Source organism: Culex quinquefasciatus, chromosome 3 (assembly GCF_015732765.1).
Source record: "Culex quinquefasciatus strain JHB chromosome 3, VPISU_Cqui_1.0_pri_paternal, whole genome shotgun sequence".
NCBI classification, from domain to species: Eukaryota; Metazoa; Arthropoda; class Insecta; order Diptera; family Culicidae; genus Culex; species Culex quinquefasciatus.
The window spans coordinates 946,921-969,234 of NC_051863.1; the positions used below are offsets into that span (position 1 = coordinate 946,921).

Consider the following 22,314-nt stretch of genomic DNA (forward strand, 5'->3'; position numbering starts at 1 on the left):
CACTGAAAAAAAATGATATACTGTAAAAAAAATTTGGTGATTTTTATTATTTCATTTTTTCTCACTAAAACTTGATTTGCAAAAAAACACTATTTTTTTATATATGTTTTAGAGGACATAAAATGCCAACTTTTCAGAAATTTCCAGGTTGTGCAAAAAATCTTTGACCGAGTTATGATTTTTTTAATCAATACTGATTTTTTTCAAAAAATCGAAATATTGGTCGCAAAAATTTTTCAACTTCATTTTTCGATGTAAAATCAAATTTGCAATCAAAAAGTACTGTAGTGATATTTTGATAAAGTGCACCGTTTTCAAGTTAAATCCATATTTAGGTGACTTTTTTGAAAATAATCGCAATTTTTCATTTTTTTAAAATAGTGCACATGTTTGCACACTTTTGGAAAAAATATTTTTGAAGAGCTGAGAAAATTCTCTATATTTTGCTTCTTGGGACTTTGTTAATACGACCTTTACCCAGACACGGAATTTTCTGGCAGAATTTGTTCTACTAGAATCCTGCTAGAATGATTCTAGTAGGCCTGTCAGAACTCTGTAAGAATTTTGCTAGAATATTCTGACAGAGCGAAATCTGCTAGAATTTTGTAAGAATTATGGAAGAACATTCTGGCAGCGCAAAATCTGTCGAAAATGACGTCATTTTCGCCGAACCACATTGTGACCGCCATCTTGTCTGGTAAATTGTATTAAAAAGAGTTGCCACCGGCAGAAAATTTAGCTTCGGCGCCGTTCCGTTGGTCGCCTGGCCACCCAGAATATGGTAAGCAAAGTATTAATAGATTGGTTACTTGTAAGTTATTCTAATTCCTCGATTTCGATTCCACAGGCGCACACAAACCTGGAAGGCTCGACCAACTTTAAGAAAACCAAGAACCACATGGCCCACGGGCGGGCAGCTTCAAAGCAAGCACCATCAATTCCGGCGGCCGCTAATTGGACATCGTCTTAGACGGCACTTTTCCCGGATCCCGATTTCCTACCAAGAGCACCGGGTTCGGTTCGTGACTCGGAATCGCGGACATTCTACGTATATGGGTCGAAGAGAATGTTTAATTTAATATTAAGAGACTTAAGTATAAGTTAAAAGTGAGTGTACAATAAATTGATGTAGATTCTTTTGTGCTGTTTATTTAAATTGAATATTTCTAAAATGATTGGTTATTACCAAAATTATCTGCCATTTGCTTCTAACAAAATTCTAGCAGGATTCTAGCAGGTTTCCTTGCCGTCACATTCTAGCAAAATTCTTACAGAATTCTAGCAGGGGCCTGTCAGAATAGTTCTAGCAAAATTCTAGCAGGATTCTAACAAAACCGGTTGATTTCGCCGGCTCCTGCTAGAACCGGTTATTGCATTTGAGCTAGAATTCTCAAAGAATTCTTGAGAAAATCTAGCAGGATGATGGCAGCTTTCTAGTAAGAACATTTTCGCTCTGTTAGATTTCTGTAAGAATCCTGTGAGAACGCCGTGACTGGGTAGTTGCTGAGATATTGCAATGCAAAGGTTTAAAAACAGGAAAATTGATGTTTTCTAAGTCTCACCCAAACAACCCACCATTTTTCAATGTCGATATCTCAGCAATTAATGGTCCGATTTCACCTAAATATGGATTTAACTTGAAAACGGTGCACTTTATCAAAATATCACTACAGTACTTTTTAATTGCAAATTTGATTTTACATCGAAAAATGAAGTTGAAAAATTTTTGCGACCAATATTTCGATTTTTTGAAAAAATCAGTATTGATTAAAAAATTCATAACTCGGTCAAAGATTTTTTGCACAACCTGGAAATTTCTGAAAAGTTGGCATTTTAGTCCTCTAAAACATATCAAAAAATAAAAAAAAAATGAAAATAGTGTTTTTTTGCAAATCAAGTTTTAGTGATAAAAAGTTAAATAAAAAAATCACCAAATTTTTTTTACACTGTATCATTTTTTTTCAGTGTAGTCTGTATCCATACCTACAACTTTGCCAAAAACACCAAATCGATCAAAAAATTCCTTCAAAAGATACAGATTTTTGAATTTTCATACATCATTTTTGTTTGGCCAGCTGCCAAATTTGTATGGAAATTTTTTTGGACAAACTAATGATGCAAAATGGCTTCTTTGGGCATACCGAAAGCACCAAAAAAGTTTCAGTCGGATTAAAAAATACAAAAATTAAAATTGAAGAAAAAAGACCGATTTCGTAGAGAATTGCTCTAATATTAAGGAGTTCACGTTGAAACTTTCCACACACGGTAAACATTGAAATGTGTAAATATCCTATTAAAATAAGATAAAAAAGAAGTTTTTTTTCCAAGTCTTTAAACCATAGGTTAAAATTTTATTTAATTTTCAGTTATTCATTTCTCCAAATTTAAAAATTGGAAAAGGAATCCAATTTGACACAAAAATTATTATAATTACACAAAACTGTAAATCGCAAATTATATTGAAGTAATTTTAGTGTATTGCACTTCTATAGTTATTAGCTGGGTGATGAATAGAGAGAATGTGTAACGTGATTTTCGAATGGTCCCACTTTGTTTACATCCACAAAGTAGGAGGCTGTTCAAGCACAAGCATGACTTTTTTCTTACTGGAAAATTAGCTGTTTTATAATCAGTAGCTTGTGTTTAATTTTTTCTAGTATTTGACATATTTTGCTGGAAAATTGTGTGTGTTTTGAAATATCGATCGGTTAGAAGAGGTTTCTCTTTTTTACGGGTGACGAAGAACTGCGGCGAGAGTGTCATTCTGCGATGTTGCAGATAAATTCCCTGGTTGATTTTGAATCCTGCAGCTCTTTCTGGTCCAGCGAAAAAACATCGCTAATTCTAGCGAAACTGATCCAACAAACAGAGAAGATTTTCAGTAAACCAGGTTTTTAAACGGAATCAAGCAATAAAGACAACTTTTGGATGGATAAAACCGCATCGACTCCATTAACAACTTCCATTCATACTTATAAAAAAAATGCCGATCTCGCCTGTAACTTTCTTAAGATTTCTTGACTTAAACTCCAGGTCCTCAAAAGCCACACATTTTTTTTTTCATTCTTTCAAAAAACAAACAATTTTTAATGATCGATAGCAATACTCTCTACTTTTGGCGAACAGTAAATTGGTTCCACTTTGACAGTTCCAAATTGAGGCCGTTTTGCGAACCACTATTCCGCACCCAGGTTATTAGGGTGACTTTTCGATTGTATGAAAAATCTTTCTTTTAATTGAAAAACTGATATAATAGCGTTCATATTGAGATTTTTTTTATGTCTCAGAAATAGTATGATGCCATCTTGCTTTAGGCAAAAGACTTGCTCAAAACTGGTCCCACACGTGATTTTTAACATTTATACACAAAGTCCTAAAATAGGATATTAATCAGATTCGGTACAACCGGAACAAAATATGCATAATTCTGAGATTCAGGCATCCCAGGTGTTTGAAAATTTCGCACTAGAACAAAATCTTAATGATCCTAATAAAATGAACAAAAAAAATATAATGATTATCAATTTTCTCTTAAATAAAATCTGCATTTTAATATTTCAATTTAAAAATTAAGCTTAGCCCTGGAGCCCAATTTGACCTAATATGTTTAGAAATTTGCAATTACGTGTTTAGAGTACATACATACATTGTATTGTATTGTGAAAAGCACACGTAGCGCATTGAAAAGCAATATTTGTCAACGACTCGTGCTGAAAAAATCGTCATTTTGCAGCTTTTTGCATAAACCACTGTTGTTTTGGCTGAATATCAACTGAATTTTTCATTTAATTTTATTTAATGTGATTTATTTCGCCGATAAGTTTTAAGATGAAATAAAATGAAAATAAATCCCCACCATTTTCTTGCTCGCAATAATTGTTGTTTTTTCTCCAGTATCTTACCTCTGAGATAAAACAAATGCGAAGCCTTAATTGGCCTGTAGCCATCCCGTCCTTATGTAAAACACTTCTTTATTATTTCCCTTCCTTCCCTTTGCCGACATCGACCACCCCCTCTTCCGGTCCGGGTGCCAGTTCCAGTGCGAATCGGAACCCCGAACCCAAAAAGAAGCAGCAGCGGCGATCCTTTCGGCAAACGACCCACCCTCGAGTGATTTATTTTTAAACGTTGCCAACGACGAACGAACACACTCTGGATTTTCTTTTCTAAACATTTTACGATAATATCTGTGATAACCACTACACTTTCAGTTTTATACCGTCCCCTTTTTATATTATGTCTTGTCTTTTTTTGTTGCGTTGGTTGTGTATACATTTCTGCTGCCCCAAAAGGCGATGAAAAAAAAGGAAAAACTCCACGCAATCTCGCTTTACTTTTGCGCTTTTCCTGAAGCAATATCTTTTTTGTCTTTTTGTAGGGGAGATTGGAAATTCTGGAAATTGTAGCTACAGTTCATTCTTTCGCAGTTTTATGCATGGTGAGATTTCTGCATAATTCAATGAATTCATTTTTCATGATAAAATTATCATAAGCCTGTTTAGCTATTTTTAAAGTTACCCAATTCTTATTATTAAGATTTTCAGCATTCAATTCTGATATCACATATTTCATTTATTGTTAAAAATGCAAAACTCGTTTTTCTCGGAGTATGTACTTGTTTTGACGTAATAGCCAAATTATATCCGTTGTATATAGTATTTTTTGTTAGAGACTATCGTTAAAAAGTTGGCTGAATATTGAAGTCATAAAAAAACATTTTTAAGAATGGCGTAACTATTTTTACAGTAATGCAATAATTTAGAAAAAAATCAAATATTTGAATATCAATATTCGAAAATCGCTTATGTGACCAAAGGAATGGGATAAATAGTATTTACTTGGTCTCAAATAAATTTCTTTTCGGGCCGTGTAATAGCTTCTACAGCGATTCCACGTCAAAACAGCAAGTGTTCCGATTTCCGGTCATATCCGACATAGGATAGTCAAAAAACGTCAATTTTGAAATTTTCGCAAAAAAAACTCATTTTTCATAAAATCTTATCCCCGAAACGGCTGAATTTATTTTAGTTCAATGCGTTGCAAAACAAAGGTGATAAGTTAAGTTTTTGTTATAAATATAACATCCGATTTTGTCCAGTTACGAGAAATGCAGAAAAACATAAAAAAAGTTGTTTGGTCTGTGCGGGAAGGGGTTAAGGCGGATTCAACTGTCAAAAAGGGGAAAGGTTGTTAGCATGCCAAACTGGCTAGCGAAAAACGTTTTCAGAGCGAATACATTTTGTCAAAAACTATTTTAATCCAGTCAAACAAACCTACAGAAAAATCGAGTAAAATTTGCTCGGAAAAAACGTAAAATTTCCATCAATCTAAAAAATCCACATTGCGTGTGATCATCATCTGAAGTGAATCGGGACACATGGAGTGAATTAAGATATCTGAATAGATACAGAATATTACATCTATTTACTAGTTTAAAGCATTGAAATGGGTGGGTCTCGTGGCGCAGGGGTAGCGGCTTCGGCTGCCGATCCCGATGATGCTATGAGACGCGGGTTCGATTCCCGCCTTATCCACTGAGCTTCTATCGGATGGTGAAGTAAAACGTCGGTCCCGGTTTCTCCTGTCTCGTCAGAGGCGCTGGAGCAGAAATCCCACGTTAGAGGAAGGCCATGCCCCGGGGGGCGTAGTGCCAATAGTTTCGTTTATGCTTTAAAAACTGTTGTACTTACTCAGACTTTAGTCCTTTAGTTCGTTCCAGTTGACGGTGACATGTTTTTGACAGCTGAAAATTTAGTCTTACCTTTAAAATCAATATACGCTGAAGGAATGCAACGTATTTTGATTTTCTCTCGATTAATAAGGGAACAGCATCTAATTCCAGCGTGCCTCTGATGTTGGCAGGTCAGAGCTTTGACATTCAATTAAAGCTAAAGCTAAACTGAAATCGAGTGATAAATAGCTCAATAAGAAGTGAGCAAGCAAGTTTCTATCAAAAGTTTTGCAAAATTAGTTGTTTAAATATTGAAAATCAGCTAATTGGATGGAGTTAGGAGCGAGAGCTTAACCTGCCAATCATACGAGAATTTCCCCTACGTTGTATAAAACAATTTGTTTATTGAGTTTATTGGTTTGATAAATAATATGTTTTGCATAATAATGTTTCTACAATTTTCCATTTTTAAACATTTAAAACAAGGCCGATTTTTTCAGTTTGCTCGTTCGAATGACCTTCTTCGTATTAGGATGGTACAAAAAATTGCATTTTTTGTCAAAACCACATTTAAGAAAATAACTAACTGCCCTAAGAGTTAGGTTGTTGCATAAATGTTCATGTTATCACACTTTTTAACGGATTTTTTTTCACGATTCTGCACGCAGCTCTTTGAAAAACTCAGTTTTATACTCCACCCATTTTCGGGTACATATATTACGTTACCTGAGGAATGCGATAAACATATTTTTAGACTTTTTTTCCGGAAACCGTAGAAACGGCTTTTTAAAGTTTTTTTTTTCGTAACTTATTTTTATTAGGTCCTTTTAGGTGCTGTGACCAGGTTGGGACCGAGGATCAGTAAAACAATATATAATAACAAAAAAAAACTCCTTAAATTCCATACTTGGAGATCATGTAACTGACGAGGGTTACTTGGTCCAAGCGGGTCTTGCAGGTCTTGAACCTGCCGATGTACTCGGAGAAAATCCCCCACAGCTCAGCCGAACTGTAGAGTACCTCCCCGGCTTCCTTCTCCGTGGCTCCACCGTTTCGGGGGCCACCTTGGCTGCTTCCTGCGAGACGAGGGCGATCCTTGGATTTTCCGTCCGGAACTGCGCCCGGCAGCGGAGGGAACTCCGCCGGCGTAAACGCCGGAACTGCTGGACTCTGCTTCTCCGCCTTCCTTGCCGGCGGTTTCGGTTTCGACGCCTGCTGGCGCCTCCGGATGAAGTCCGCACGCTTAGGGCAGCTGCGGTCCGTGGCTTCGTGGGCTCCAGAGCAGTTGGCACACCGCTTCGGCTCGGCTTCTTGACTTTGCACTCGTCCGTCTTGTGGGGACCCCCACAGTTGTTGCACCTGCCTTTCAGGTGACAGTTCCTGGTTCCATGACCCAGCTGCAAGCAGTTCCTGCACTGGGTCACGTTCGGCCGCTTGTTCCGGTAGGCCTCCCACCGGATGATAGTGCTTGCCACAACTTTCATTGCATAGAGCTTCTTCAGATTGGTGTATCCCTTGGGGAAGACCACAATGTACGGAGTTTCGTCCTCGGTGGACTTTTCCTTCCGCTTGATGATATGCACCTCCAGCGCGTCCAGCTTGAGATCCCTCTTCAGAAGGTACTTGACCTCGTCCGGTTTCAGTTCATCAGGAAAGCCACGAAGAACCACCCGATGATTTCGTTCGCTCCGCCGATCGTGGGTGTAGAATTACACTTTCTTCTTCTTGAGTAGCTCTTGCAACTTGTCAAAATCTTTGACAGAGAAGCAGGCCACCTTGGTTCCAAATCGGGTTAGTTTGTAAATCGGTTTGAAACCTAATTTACAACTTTCCACTATCGCCACGAGCTTGTAAAAATCCGTAGTGTTCTTCACCACCAAAGGTGGTTGCTTTTGTTTATCTGCCGACTGGCCGGGTGGTGGAACCGCCGGGGCGTCCCCTCCTCCTGCTGGGCTGGCATTGTTGTTGTTTTTGTTATCCGCTAGCGGGCTGAACTTGTTGTTGTTGAACAGGGTTTTCTCAACTTTTTCTCCTTCGATGCCGATTCCATTGACCTCGCTGGACTTCTTCCGCTTCCGATTCCCGCGGACGGGACGAAAATCTTCCTCCTCGGAGGATTCCTCCACCTCCATCTGTCAAAAACTTCCAAGCACGCGAGATGACAACACGAGCAAAACACGTCTTAACTTGTCGCTGGCTGGCGACTGATGGCTTTTTAAAGTTATATACGGCTTTTTCAAAGCACAACAACTAGTTCATTTGCGTACAAGTGAACTAAAATTAGATGAAACGACGTTGAGTTACGAGTTTTTGGAAAACATGAGTTTTACGAAAATTAAGTGGTTACATACATGTAGAAAATCACAAAATTTCATTTTACAGAAAATTCACTTGATTTACTAAAAACATGATTTTCAATCACTCCTGAAATTTTCAAGAAGATATTTCATGACTGAACTGAGTAAGAGACGATTTAAGTTTACCATTTTGCCATGCGCAAAGTGAACTGTCAAACTTTGTGAACGTTTTTCTTTACACAAGGAGTTGATTTACGGGTGCCACGATATCTCGAAATGGGATGGACCAAATAAGCTGAAATTTGATGTAAAGACTCCCAAGACATATCTCATGTGCATGACGAAGCCCGATTTTGTAATTTTGCTTTTATAAAAAAAAAACTACAAAAATCAAAAATTGTCGTTTTTATATGAAAAACATAAAAATAATTTTATCTTTTTTTAAATTAAGTTTATGAAAATCGGCCTTCGTCATGCACACAGGACCGATTTAACGAGTCTTCACCAATTATTTTTAGCTTATTTGGTAAAAGCAGTGTTGAGATATCGTGGCACCCGTCTTTTGAAATTGCTAACATTAAATAGCTATATCTCGGCAATGGTACATCCAAATGTCTTCATATTTATTTTGTTTCTAGATGAAAATGCAAATTTATACGCCCTGAAAAAAGATTATAACAAAGTTTAAATGTGTGCTCACACCAACCTCTGACATTTTTGACGATTTACATGTATGCAACCCCTTAACGGAGTTGGAAATTTTTCGGACCATCCTTACACGGTGTAGGTCACCCTAATGGCTAAACAAAAAAAAATGGGTTGCATTATCTCAACTAGGGAACTGTAAAAAACTATTTTGATAAATCTAAAATTATAACATTCACAAGAATGTTATAATTTTAGATTTATGAAAGGCGATTTCTGCAGAAATTTAAAACACAATTACTCAACTAATTGAAAAATCGTAACCAATCTCTCCTATAATCTGTATACCTAAGATGCTCCCATCATCAAATTTACACAGTCCTGCGAAGCCGGTAAGAAAGTGCTGCCAGGTGGACAACTTGGTTGGACTGGAAAACAGTTTATCCTCGGAATTTCAGAGATTTTGATATTTCTTAGAAACTACAAAAAAATCTAAAATTCAACGCTTCTGCAAGGTTCGTTCACTTTTCCAAAAGCCGAAAAATTAGCGCCAGGTTTTTTAAATTTTCCCGTAAGTTGTTTAACGCCAAAGTCGAGAGGAGGAACGACACACCAAAAAAAAGGTTCGTGACTGCCACTGCTGCACAGCCCAGCTCAGTTTTCCACGAGGGTTTTGTTTTTCCGCACCATCGTGTCATAAAAGCAAGAAGAGAAGAGGAGAAGCGAGCAAAGGGTCCTGGCGTTGGCCTGGTCGGAGGGTGGTGGCGCCGTCTTTGGCCATGGTGGTGTTGAATTTTACGTTTGTGTGTGAATTTTTGTTGTTTAGTGGTGAGTGGGCCTCCTCTCCGTTTGTTGGTGGTGAGGAGGAGGAGGAGGAGGATGAAAAAAAAGGAAAAACTTCGAGCCATCAACGCGTCGCCATGAAAAAGAAGAAGGGGCCCGGGCCGGGAAAGGGGCTCTCTCATGTATATATTTTTATTACGCTTTTTAACGCATCTCGGGTGAACACACAAAACTTGGCCATTTCGGGGCTATGATTTCTGATACATTTGTCTTTCGCGCGCCGACCCTTTTTCGGCTGCTGGAAAAGAAGATTCACCCACCCCACCACTTTGTAAAGCAAGGAATAAAAAAAAACACAAAAAATGGTCGCCGTTCCGTTTCGGCAGTGGAGGGAGTGTAAGAAACTCAGGAGATTTTTTTGGTGTGCGCCTTCGGTAAATAAGAAGACGTTTCTGATGATGGTGATATATACAAGCAGAGAGTTAAAATACAAGTGCCTTCGCGCGATCGAGGCTATGTACGCCCCCTCGCGCTGTGCCTTACTTTTTCGCTTTTCCGAAGGTTTGGAGATTTTAAAAATTTGATGAATTCTCAGTCTTATTATTCAATTTGCCAGCATCTTACGCGCGCTCCTCGGCTCTCTGGCCGGTCCGGTTCTTGGATATTACTCTCCGGAGGAAAAAGTTTTTCAATTAAAACGTTCGGAAGGTGTTAATGTTCTTGATTATCTTGACATTAATATTTGAGTGAAGTGCGATTATCCCGATTAGCAGGAGGACGACGCGGCAGCAGTACCGCGAGATAGTTTGGAGTTTTCAGTGGGAGTAGTTGCTGTGGGCAGCTGTGCGAGGATACACTTTTTTTGCGGTAATCAACGTTAAAAAATCAAGATTTTTTAAGAGGAAAAATGTTATCGAATGTGAGTGCCACAAAATGGAAAAGTTTAACAAGAGCTGCAATTGAATAAGGATTTCAGTGAACAATTTTACGATTAACAATATTTTTTTGAGAAAATAGTTGAACAATATGTACCGACATCACGGATAACATTCTAGTGCAAATCATCATTTTTTCAGTCAAGAAGAAAAAAAGAGCAGTGTTAAAAGAAGTTTATTGTTCTTGAACTAAAATATATATTGAATTTTACGTATCAGGTTCCAGTGGTAATAATCAATTCAGCTTCGAGAAAATTGAAAATTTCTTCGAATGTTACCCACGTGTATTAAATATTTGGTAACACTTACATAAAAATATGAAAAATTTTCTAAATAAAAGCAGGCAATTTTTTGGTTTGATTTTGTGTTTTTGTGTAAAAATCAGAAAATTAATTAAAAAAAAAACAAAAATGATGTTTTTTTAAAGCTAAACAAGTATTTGAATTTGTATTGTTAATGCGGGTTTATGAGACCAAATCTGCACCGTATTTTTTTCAGCGAAAGGGTTAATTTTTTTAGTTAGTTTCAAATGGACTTAATAGCCATTTTAAATAAGATTTAATTTTTAGATTTTAAGAATAACAATCGAAGAATGGTGAAATGCCGACAAAATGACGTTCTAAACTCAAATTCATTTAAGTTTGTGTTTTGTTTGTGTGATAAATGCAAAGTAGTTTCAGATGTCAGGATAGCTTGTGCATCCTTCCAAAACCTATCTCAATAAATCAATTTTTCAAAAAATAAAATAAAACAGTATACACCAGCAGAGTATTCTAACAATGAAAAAACTAAGCTTTGACAACAACATTTTTTTTTCGAAAAACAACTTGTTGCGTTACATTTATTGAAATTTTACAAAAATTAAAAATATTTTTAAACTGGTTGAATTATGCTAAGATTTTTGAACTTTGTAAAATGTTTGCAACGGCCTTAGCTAAAAAAAAATTGGGTAAGTTTACAAATGTTTTGAAAGAAACAGAAATATTGAAAGTATTAAAAAAATATTATTTTGTGTACCATTAACTTTTGAGACATCACCAAGACCGAGTTGTTGAACATTTTTTTTTAATTTAGGGAATGGTCAAATTATTTTTTTTTCAACATTCTGTGTACGCAAATTGGTAACTTTTATAAACATGCCTTAAATGAGTGTCGATTTGAAACCAAAATTTATAGGATTTTCCAAAAAAATTTTGAACATACAAAAATTCAATAACTTTAATTACAATAACTCTAATTACATTTTTGCAATTCCGTCGTGAAACTACATAATTTTCCTGCCATTCTTGAACGATGAAAAAGCCTACTTATCTGAACCAAAAATAACAGTATCGAAAAATAACACTTTTCAAAATAAATACTGAAAAGTCCTACTTTTCAGCACTGAAATGGATGCTGAAAAGTTGAAATTTTCAGCACTTGTTTCGAAAAGTTATACTTTTCAACATTATTATGATTTAAACGGTTAATTGACGAAATACATGAACATTCGACTTATAATTCCACTCAAAGGGTGTTTTTCGGTATTGCAAAAAATGGTGTATGTAACTCGTTGCAAAACCAACTCGGTGAACCTCATGCTGAAAAAATTTTCTTTTTGCAACTTGTTGCATAAACTACTATTTCTTAATACTTATATTTTTTTATTATTATTAAATACTTTCATAACTTGGCTCATCAGTTTGGATTTATATTATATATTTTAACAGTTCATCTTTGCTACGTTTATCCTACCAGTTTTTTTGTTAATTCTATGATAAGCATATTTCGGGGTTCCTGTATATCTTATCGAGAAAACTCTAACGGAGTTTAGGTTTAAACAAATGTTTGAAACATTCACTTTAAATGTGTTTTGGATTTATAAAAAAATGTTAAACAAATAGTTGTACATTTACAGAATAGTAATAAAATTACTAGTAATAGTAATTTAAAAATCAATAAATATGCTTTATTTGCGGAAAAATAATTGAGGTGAAAAAATCAAACAACATTCATTTGGATCTTGATAATTTAAATGGTAAAATAATTTAATAATTTTCAAAAAACTTTGTTTCTCTTTTTGTTTCAAAATTATGAACGTCAGGATTGACATTTGAAACTTATCCTTAAATAAATAAAAGGAATTTGAAAGGTGATCAGAAACAATCATAACACAGTCCTGACTCGAAGTTCGATTACCATTTTTAGTTTTTCTCATTTTCTTATTTTTAACATCAAATTCTAGTCATGCGACCCCATTTTAGTCAAATTTGAGTGGTTGATTGCTAATTAAATTTTAAACTACATTTTTTCATTTTTTTAATCGCATTTTGGCCGCCATCTGGGATTCATAATTTCATTTTCATTTCATTTAATAAGGTTGCATTAACAATTACATTGGTGCAGTTGTTATCTTGAGCTGAGATATGGACTACCTTTCAACAACTGATTTGTTCAAAATGGGGTAGATTTTACTGGTACTAAGGAGAACGAATTGGACAGAGAAGGAAAAAAAATGCAAAAATAACCTCGAAATAATTTAAAAATTCTAAATCACTTCAGAGCAGTTTGGGGACATACTTATAAGCTCAACAATAACAAATAAGACAAAGAAAAAAATATCTTTTGTGATTCGATTATCCAAAGTTTCTATTTTCCGAAGAGAAATTATGCCAAGGCCTTCGGATAGTCGAGTCTGGACTGTATTTAAAAAAAAACTCATCAATCAACCTTCTATAAATCTATCAAAATAACTCTTCTTGTTTAAATAATTATTTTTTACTTATTTTTTTGCTTGTTTTCAATGTTAAACATAAACAAACAATTGACTGCAGGAGTTTATAAATCTACAATCACAAGTTCAACCATAAGTTTACATTGTTTTTAAGTATATCATCGCATTTTAAAATTATGATTTTTTTTATATAATTGAGATTTTTGCCTTCCTCACCTTACTGAGGAAAGGCTATAAAATCACTCGAAAAATGAACTTCTTAATTTGACCTCGTAGACCCACCTTCACGTATACCTATCGACTCAGAATCAAATTCTGAGCAAATGTCTGTGTGTGTGTGTGTGTGTAGGGATGTGGGTCTGTGCACCAAAAAATATGCACTCGATTATCTCAGCACTGGCTTAACCGATTTGGACCGTTTTGGTCTCATTCGATTCGTCTTGGGGTCCCATAAGTCCCTATTGAAAATTATGAAGTTTAGTAAAGTACTTCAAAAGTTATGCTAAAAAAAACGATTTTGGCGTATGTCCGGAAGATTGTAAAAAGGGTGGTTTTTGTAAGAAACCCTGTCATGTTATACATTTTCAGAAAGGTATTAAAAAGACCTTTCCAATGAGCCTAAAACATCAAGGATCTGACAATCCTATCAAAAGTTATTAGCACTTAAGTGTTATTTATACACTTTTGGAGACCGGATCTCAGATATTTCAATGACAATGATGTCCGGGTCCATCATGCGACCCATCGTTAGTTAGATAATCGAAAGACCTTTCAAATGAGCCTAAAACATCAAGGATCTGACAAACCTATCAAAAGTTATTGACACTTAAGTGTTATTTATACACTTTTGGAGGCCGGATCTCAGATATTTCAGTAAAAATGATGTCCGGGTCTATCATGCGACCCATCGTTAGTTAGATAATCGAAAGACCTTTCAAATGAGCCTAAAACATCAAGGATCTGACAACCCTATTAAAAGTTATTGGCACTTAAGTGTTATTTATACACTTTTTAGAGGTTTGATTTCAGATATTGTGATAAAAATATTGTCTGAATCTTCCATGCGAACTATCGTTGGATAGGTATTTTTTATCAGACCTTGCCGATGAGCCAGAAATATTGATGGTCTGCGAACCATACAGTATGTAAAAAAAGTATTTACACCCCTTGGGCACTATGCACATTTTGTGATGAAACATGTAAACAATTTAATGTTGACATAAACCTAGTACTACGTTTTGTTCAGAAACTCATTCCGAACATTTTGCTGCAAAAAGCTCATGAAAAGATGTTTTCTATAAAAAGTTATATAACAAATACTATTACAAAAATAAAAAAGGTGCAAAATAAGTTTGTACACCTTTCGAAAAATTAACATAAATAAAGTTATTTGTTGACAAATCACCATAAATCCAGTCTCCCAACTCCAAATAGGCATCCTTGACTGATTAAAAATAATTTGGATTGAATATAAAGTTTACTAATTACTTAGTATAAAAGTTTATATAACTCTGGAAATTCTAAATAAAACTTATCTAAACTTAATTTTGCAAACTTTCAATTTAACTAAATGTCAATATATTACCATAGAATTGCTAAATAAACATTTTGGAGTGGGTATAACACCGTTTTGGGGTCTTTGTATCGCTAGAATAGATTTTTCGTTGGAATTTCGTACCAACCCGGAATTACGTCGTCGAAAAATCCGCCGGCATCCGAACCGGTCCACAATTAACAAGTCAACCTATGTGGCATCGGAAAGGGCATAAAATTTCCGATCTTTGATACCCATACATCTAGGTTTTCTATAAAACCCACGTTTTTAAATACCTGGGCAAAAAGTAAGTTTGATCCACGAGAACAAAAATTACGAAATTCCATACATTTTTGGCAGATTGCTCTAACGAAACCATAACAACGTTTTTGTCTAGGTATTTAAAAACGTGGGTTTTATAGAAAACCTAGATGTCTGGGTATCAAAAGATCGGAAATTTTATGCCCTTTCCGATGCCACATAGGTTGACTTGTTAATTGTGGACCGGTTCGGATGCCGGCGGATTTTTCGACGACGTAATTCCGGGTTGGTACGAAATTTCAACGAAAAATCTATTCTAGCGATACAAAGACCCCCAAAACGGTGTTATACCCACTCCAGAATGTTTATTTAGCAATTCTATGGTCATTTATTGACATTTAGATAAATTGAAAGTTTGCTAAATTAAGTTTAGATAAGTTTTATATAGAATTTCCAGAGTTATATTAACTTTTAAACTAAGTAATTTGTAAACTTTATATTCAATCCAAATTATTTTTTTAATCAGTCAAGGATGCCTATTTGGAGTTGGGAGACTGGATTTATGGTGATTTGTCAACAAATAACTTTATTTATGTTAATTTTTCGAAAGGTGTACAAACTTTTTTTGCACCTTTTTTATTTTTGTAATAGTATTTGTTATATAACTTTTTATAGAAAACATCTTTTCATGAGCTTTTTGCAGCAAAATGTTCGGCATGAGCAAGGGGTTTCCAGCATCAAGGATTACTGACCAGTCTAAATGGAATTACCAGGATTACTGGCAATATGTCATGAATTACTTTGATTTTCCAGAATTATTTGGGATTTCCAGAAATCACTTAGAATTGCTCAAATTTATAAAAAATAACTTGGAATTACTGCCTAGCTTCCAGCATATTGAGAAAAGTCTTTGAAATTGGATCGAATGACAGTTGTCAAACGCACAAAACCACGTGCTTGGCAATAGTGCACGAAATTCCCGGGATTTTTATATGTTGTACGGGGAATTCCCGGAATTAAACAAAAATCTGGAAATAACATTAGTATTACAATTAATATGTTTAAACTTTTCTAAAATTTTACATAAATTGGTACCATTTTATTTGTTGTCATTTTTGTTTTTTATACATCTTAACCCAATTTTTAAGCTGTTTTAGTCATGTCATATAGAGATTAAAAAATAAATATTTATAAAATACTTATTTAATTTGAATTATAAATGTGGTGCATATAAAATTCAAAGCAAAACAGAGAACAGCAAAAATTTATTTAAGCTATCTTAAAACTGCTATCCTTGTTCAGATTGATATTATTAGTATTGAGCTAATTCTATAAATTTAAAGCTTGAAAAACATAACAAATATAAAGAAAACATAGATTTTATGACTTTTTTTTCAAAATCTTCCCGTTTTCCGGGAAACTCAAAACCTGGGAAAATTGGACGTCCTGCTTGAAAATCATCGAATAATTGGGTAAATATCAACATCTGTTTGACAACTGATTTTGACATTTGAATTAGAGAGCATCCAAATTGGCGGACATTCCGAATCCGCTCTGTACTTCTTACAACCATAAAAGGCATCAAGGAAAAACAAAATGCATTCTGCCGATTTACTTGAATTGATGAGAAATACACGAATTACTGAGTAACTATGGAATTACTCGAATTACTACGGAATTACTAGGTAATTCCAGAATTACAGGAATTACTGCAGAATTGCGGAGTAATTCTGGAATTACTGAATTACATACTCAAAATCCGAATGGATTCTTACATGAAAATTAATAGGCAATAAATAGAATCATAAAAGGTTTATCGAAATTATTTTTTTAACAGTTATTTTTCAATATTTTATTATTTCTGAAGTATGTTTTCACAAACAAGAATCATGGAATTACCAGGATTACTGGGATTTTAGGAATTACCAGGATTACTCTGGAATTACTCAGTAAATCCGGAATTACAGAATTACCTGCTCAAATTCCAAGTAATTCCGGATTAGTGACCAGTCTGACACGATGCTGGAAACCCCTTGGGCATGAGTTTCTGAACAAAACGTAGTACTAGGTTTATGTCAACATTAAATTGTTTACATGTTTCATCACAAAATGTGCATAGTGCCCAAGGGTGTAAATACTTTTTTTACATACTGTATCAAAAGAAATGAGTAATAAAGTTGATTTGTTAAACATGTTAAGGGGGAATGTTGCTATTTTTACTGAATGTATTGACTTTATGAATATGAGGAAGGCACCAACCACCTAAAGGTGGATTAAGTAACGTTTTTTTTATTTAATTTAGTGAAATTGTGGTTTTTACTCATGCCAGATTTTCGATTTCTATTTTAGAATTTAATCATACAAAACTCATTAAAAATCTATTTAAAAAAAATTTTCGACTTTTATCAGAAATTCTCATATTTTTGACAGCAATTTGACATATTAAGGATTCTGTTCTATTCCCATTAAGGCTCTGGAAGGCATCATTCCCGATCGGCCATTTGGCGGCCACGTTTGAAAAAAAAATGTTTGTTTTAGAAAAAAACATTCAAACCTTGATGCAGAATGTTTCAATCAAAAAATGGTTTTCTTTGAGTTGTTTGTAGAAGCATTTTACGTATAGTGATAATTTTTTCATGACAACTCACTATTTCTGGATCCTGAATTCCAAATCATCATTGACAGTCATTGCCTCAAAAGGGAAAGACACCATGTACCACTTTAAGTTTGCTGTTTCAAACAATGTTGCAGAAATTTTGTTAGAAACTTGCTTGCTTACTTCCTACTCAACTGTTTCTTTGCAAAATGTCAGTTGAAAACGTTTTCGAGAAGCTGTAATTGAACGCCAAAGTGCTAATATGCCAACAATAGGTGCTTGTTGGAATAACATGCTTTTTCTCTAGATGAATATTGAAATTTATAATTATAATATCAGAATGTTACATTATTTTTCAAGCAAACAAGGAAACTAAATTAAATAATATTTGTACCGTAAACTGGGGTGACTTTGATAGCCCGGGGTGACATTGATAGAAATTTGATTTGGCCACTATTTTTGATACATCCAATGTAACAGTCACATTTTTGCATATATGTTCGATAATAAGCTTTCCCTTAATGCTTACATACTCAAAATTCTCAAAAATGTTTAAATATTAATTTGACGGGCATTTGAAAAACCTATCAAAGTCACCCCGGGCTATCAAAGTCACCCCAGTTTACGGTATCGGAACATTCAACACTCTAGATAGTTGAATTCAAACTGCGTTTGAAAATTGAAATACAGTCCAGACTCGATTATCCTAAAGTTTCAAATAACCAGACTATTTCAGAGCAACAACCCAAAGGACAAAGGGCAAAACAAATGTAAATCGATTATCCGAAAAGTGTGTTTCCTATGGTTTGAAAAGTAAATTGAAACTTTTGTTATTCTAAATTCACATTTCGTAAGATTGCACAAAAAGACCTTATTTTTAGCTTGAGAAGATATGATAAACCCGAAATCTATTTCCAGCAGTCACATTTTTTTCCGCGACCAGCGACGCGATGTGTTTTTTTAAACAACCGCTTATTTTTAAACAACTCCTTCTTAGACAACCACCCTCCACCACAGACTAATGTTACGTTGTAAAGCACAAACACACACACACACTCGAAAACATTACCGGTCGGTGGTGGCACGACGATGTCTCGTCCCAAAAGTGTTTCGAACTCTCCGTCTTCAGGAGCGCGTAAATTTTCAAACTTTATGTTTAGCACAAACTTTGGCACGGATTTGCAGATAAACTACGAGCCAAGGGAAGGGCAATTACGAATGTGAGTGAGATTTGCAGTGTGTAGGTACATAAGCTTGCGTATAGTATATATGGATGCGAGAGTGCATTTTGCCACGAGGCCATTTCCATTCATACGTGGAGCCGTAGCATATCCTTGTTTGAGAGATTCCCTTTTGCGCTGGTACATAAAAACATATCACACACGACGACGCGTGTTTTGTGTGTGTTCCTCTCTCTCTCTCTCTTTTGCAGCATCCAGCGAGCGCGTGGACCATGTTGCTGCTTGTTTATGTTTGCATTTTGGAAGGCACGCACTCGCACATAGCATAAGCATACGTGCGTTTGCCATTTATACATAGTCGGTTCACACACACACACACTCACAAAACAGGGAGGACGAGTGTGATATAGCAGTCGGAGTACATAAAATAAATCACGGCCGTACAGCTGCAGCACTTGTATGCAAGTTATGCTATTTATGTTTTGATAAGACGGCATTGAATCTAGATTTGATACATTTTAGATTTTTTTTTCTATATTTTGAAAAAAAAAAGATCATTTTTCACGATTTTTTTTTCGTTCAAAATTTTTGAGGAAATAGCCTAAGATGTTTCAAAAAGACTGCCGAAAAATGCAGGATGGTATGTCTCCCCTGAAAAAAAGTTAAATTGAACTTTTTAACTAAAAAATAAAAAAATCTCATAGAAAATCTCAACTTCCTACAAATTTGTCTTTGACCAATTTTTCAAACAACGCAACCGCTTCGAGTACACAGAAATGGCTTATATAGGCCTAGCTTAACATGTCTACAAAGTTTCACTCAAATCGGAGAGGGTTGGGTACAAAAGTATCAGAAAAATTCGCGATTTGAGCTGGAATTGCTCATAAACTTTTCTTTTTGGACATTGTTAGTTACAAAAACATGTTCTTACAAAACCATTCCTGATTTTTTTTGAAAAACATTTTTTAGACCCAAGTTTTTTGGAAGAAATTTTCAAAAATGTTGAATTGTGAACTTTGAAAATCAAACAGCGAGTTTCTTTTGTACAGCCGCGTAAAAAATACATCTGACATATTTCTTGTTAAGTGTCGCCTAATTACCTTACATTATTCAACTAACCACATCTCGGAAAGTATTGTTCCGATTTGAATGTTATAATGCGATTTGGTATTGTAACATTTTCGTTAAAGCCTTACTTAAAAAAAATCCAAACATACATAAATGAAGGAAATTTGTAATTCAAGAAATGTATTAAAATTTATTTAAAAATATTGTATCGATAAAACAAATTATCGGAATGTTTTTTTTTTTCAAAATCTATACATTTAAAAAAAGTAATTTGTCATCCCCTGAAAAATATATGAGCAAACCAGAGCAAAGCAGTTTTTAAACGTGTCAATTCAGGGTTATGTTTTTTATATGATAATTTCACATAAAAACCCAAATATGACCAAAATCGATTATTTGACACTTTGGATCTATTATGAGGGCAGATTCAGTTTCAGCGGGCAAAATTACATGGAAAACATGTAGTTTAGGGTGCCCAGAAAAAATGACCCCCTGCTCCACAAGCGGAAAACGGTTTTTTGGGTCATTTTAAGCATCTGTGTAAATTCTGAGCGAAATTGGATGAGATCAACCCATTGATACTCGAGCCTAAAGTAGGCGAAAAAAATGTTTTTCATACAAAAATGACTTTTTTAAATCGCTAATAACTTTTCAGGATCGAGTTTCACAGCTTAGGGATGTTCTACAAAGTTGTAGAACATTAAATATTCAATAAGAATCTCACTTTTGGGACTATTTGGATGGAAGTAGCGCACCGTGCAGACCACACCGTAAGAAACTTCGATTTTCCATACATTTTTTCGATTTTTCCCATACAAACTTCACCTCCGAGTATCAATGGGTAAATGATGACCGATTTCGCTCATATTTGACGCAGAGTCCTAAAATAGGTCAAGGAACAATATTCAGCTTGTGGAGCGAGGTTTTGAAAAATAGTTCTATATTCTGGGCACCCTAATGTAGTTAGACAATTTTAGAATTTCGGATGTGCCTGCAACCTAGAGCTTAAAATTTGGCCAGTGCATTTTCAAGATATTTAAGTTTTAAATTTGCGTCTAAAAATAGATGTAATTTTTTACCCTCAAATTGATCTGTCAAAAAATAAAAATGTTTATTTGAAAAGCTCTAAAACCTTAAGTGATCTGTATATCACATTTCTATAAAAAAAAAACATAATCTAGAATTGAACTTAATTACGTTAAAAACTGATTTTTCAAGGATTGCTCAGATGCTTTCTACCCTAGTAACATTTTAGGTTTTAAGTAGGCCATAAAAGCCTATTTAGGCCGTATGAGGGTTTTCAGAACCATGATAAAACCTGTAAGTTTAAAAATGTTACAAGGGTATAATTTGGGTCTTAGAAGGCTTCTACAAATTTGCTTGTATTGCCAAGCCCAACAAATTTCTAAAAGACAAAAAAAACCTGAAAAGTTAGATTTTCGAAATCATCCTAATCGTGAACCACCTTAAATTTCACCCAAATCAAAAGCTGCCCCTTCTTTTTGCAACAACTCTTCTGGAGACACCAAAACTCCAAACCCAATTTTCCACTTAATTTTGCAATCTGGACCACTTTGCAATGCAAATAGCTTAAAATTATTGTCAAATGTTGCATTTTGTAATTTAAGGGTAAATTTTCGAAACAAGCTATGAGTCATGGTCATGGTTTCCTATGCAGATAAGGAAATTTTGGAAATTTAATCTAGAATTGAATAAAGTCGTTTAATCATCGACAACTTTTAATAAAATAATTAATTAAACAACCAACTTAGAAAAACTGTCTAATCATTAAATTTTCTTTTCTTCCAGGAGAACGGTGCTAATCAATGTGCCTATATGGACATTGACGCTATTTACTTCCAACTCTTGCTTCTGCTGAAACAAGGTAAGGTGAGTATCTGAAACTCGATGCCACAGCGAGTCCTTCATTAAAAAAGCAGTAAAAGTGAGGGTGGGTTTGTATTAAATGTTGGGTACACTCAAACCCCGATGGTTTGACACCAACTGTTGTCAAATGAACGGGGTCACTTTTTAGGCTAACACCCATTTTGCACGGAGTTCACACACACTATCAAACGTTTGTTTTGATAGTGTGCATGAGCGCCGTGTAAAAAATGACAGTTCGTCACTTTTTAGTTTGACTTTGACCAACCAACGGGGTGCTAACTGTCAAACGAAAAAGTGACCAACCACCGGGGGTTGAGTGTGCACTGTTTCATTGAGATTAAAATTAATCCAATTAGAAAATGAGTCTAATTTGAAGTGAATTTGAAATACATTACTAAAATGAAAATTCTGATAAGATCTATAATATTTTATAAAATGGGATACTCCATAATCCGACACTGCTCAATCAGAGCGTTCCCAAAGCAGAATCGAGTCATGCAACTTGCAAGCAAGTGCGAGCTCTTCTGTACCGTCCCCCTAGCGGGCGAGGTGGAAACTACCAATTCCTGCCTGGGATGTCAAACAAAGATTCAGATTTTTTCTTCTAATGCACTAGAAAAAATAATAAATGTTTGTATTTATCATATCAGAGTGAATTATTGGACGTTGGAATCCAAATTTCGACAAAGTGAGTTGAAATTGTGACCAAATGTTGGTATATGGTCAAGTTATTCGGAAATCAA

The 22,314-nt window shown here is 34.9% G+C and overlaps 1 protein-coding gene across 6 annotated transcripts in view; it reads left to right on the top strand.

Annotated features, from left to right (window-relative positions):
• LOC6042659 (zinc finger protein 497) overlaps positions 1–22,314 on the top strand; it is a 39,690-nt gene that overhangs the window by 6,520 nt on the left and 10,856 nt on the right. For 3 of the 6 annotated variants that reach the window (XM_038263098.1, XM_038263092.1, XM_038263097.1), the window contains exon 2: positions 21,494–21,569. In XM_038263098.1, coding sequence (XP_038119026.1) covers positions 21,494–21,569 — 76 coding nt within the window. Of the gene's footprint in view, positions 1–10,015; positions 10,264–10,288; positions 10,316–21,493; positions 21,570–22,153; positions 22,260–22,314 lie in introns of those variants that run through there. The other 3 variants (XM_038263094.1, XM_038263093.1, XM_038263095.1) reach the window with 3 other exon arrangements.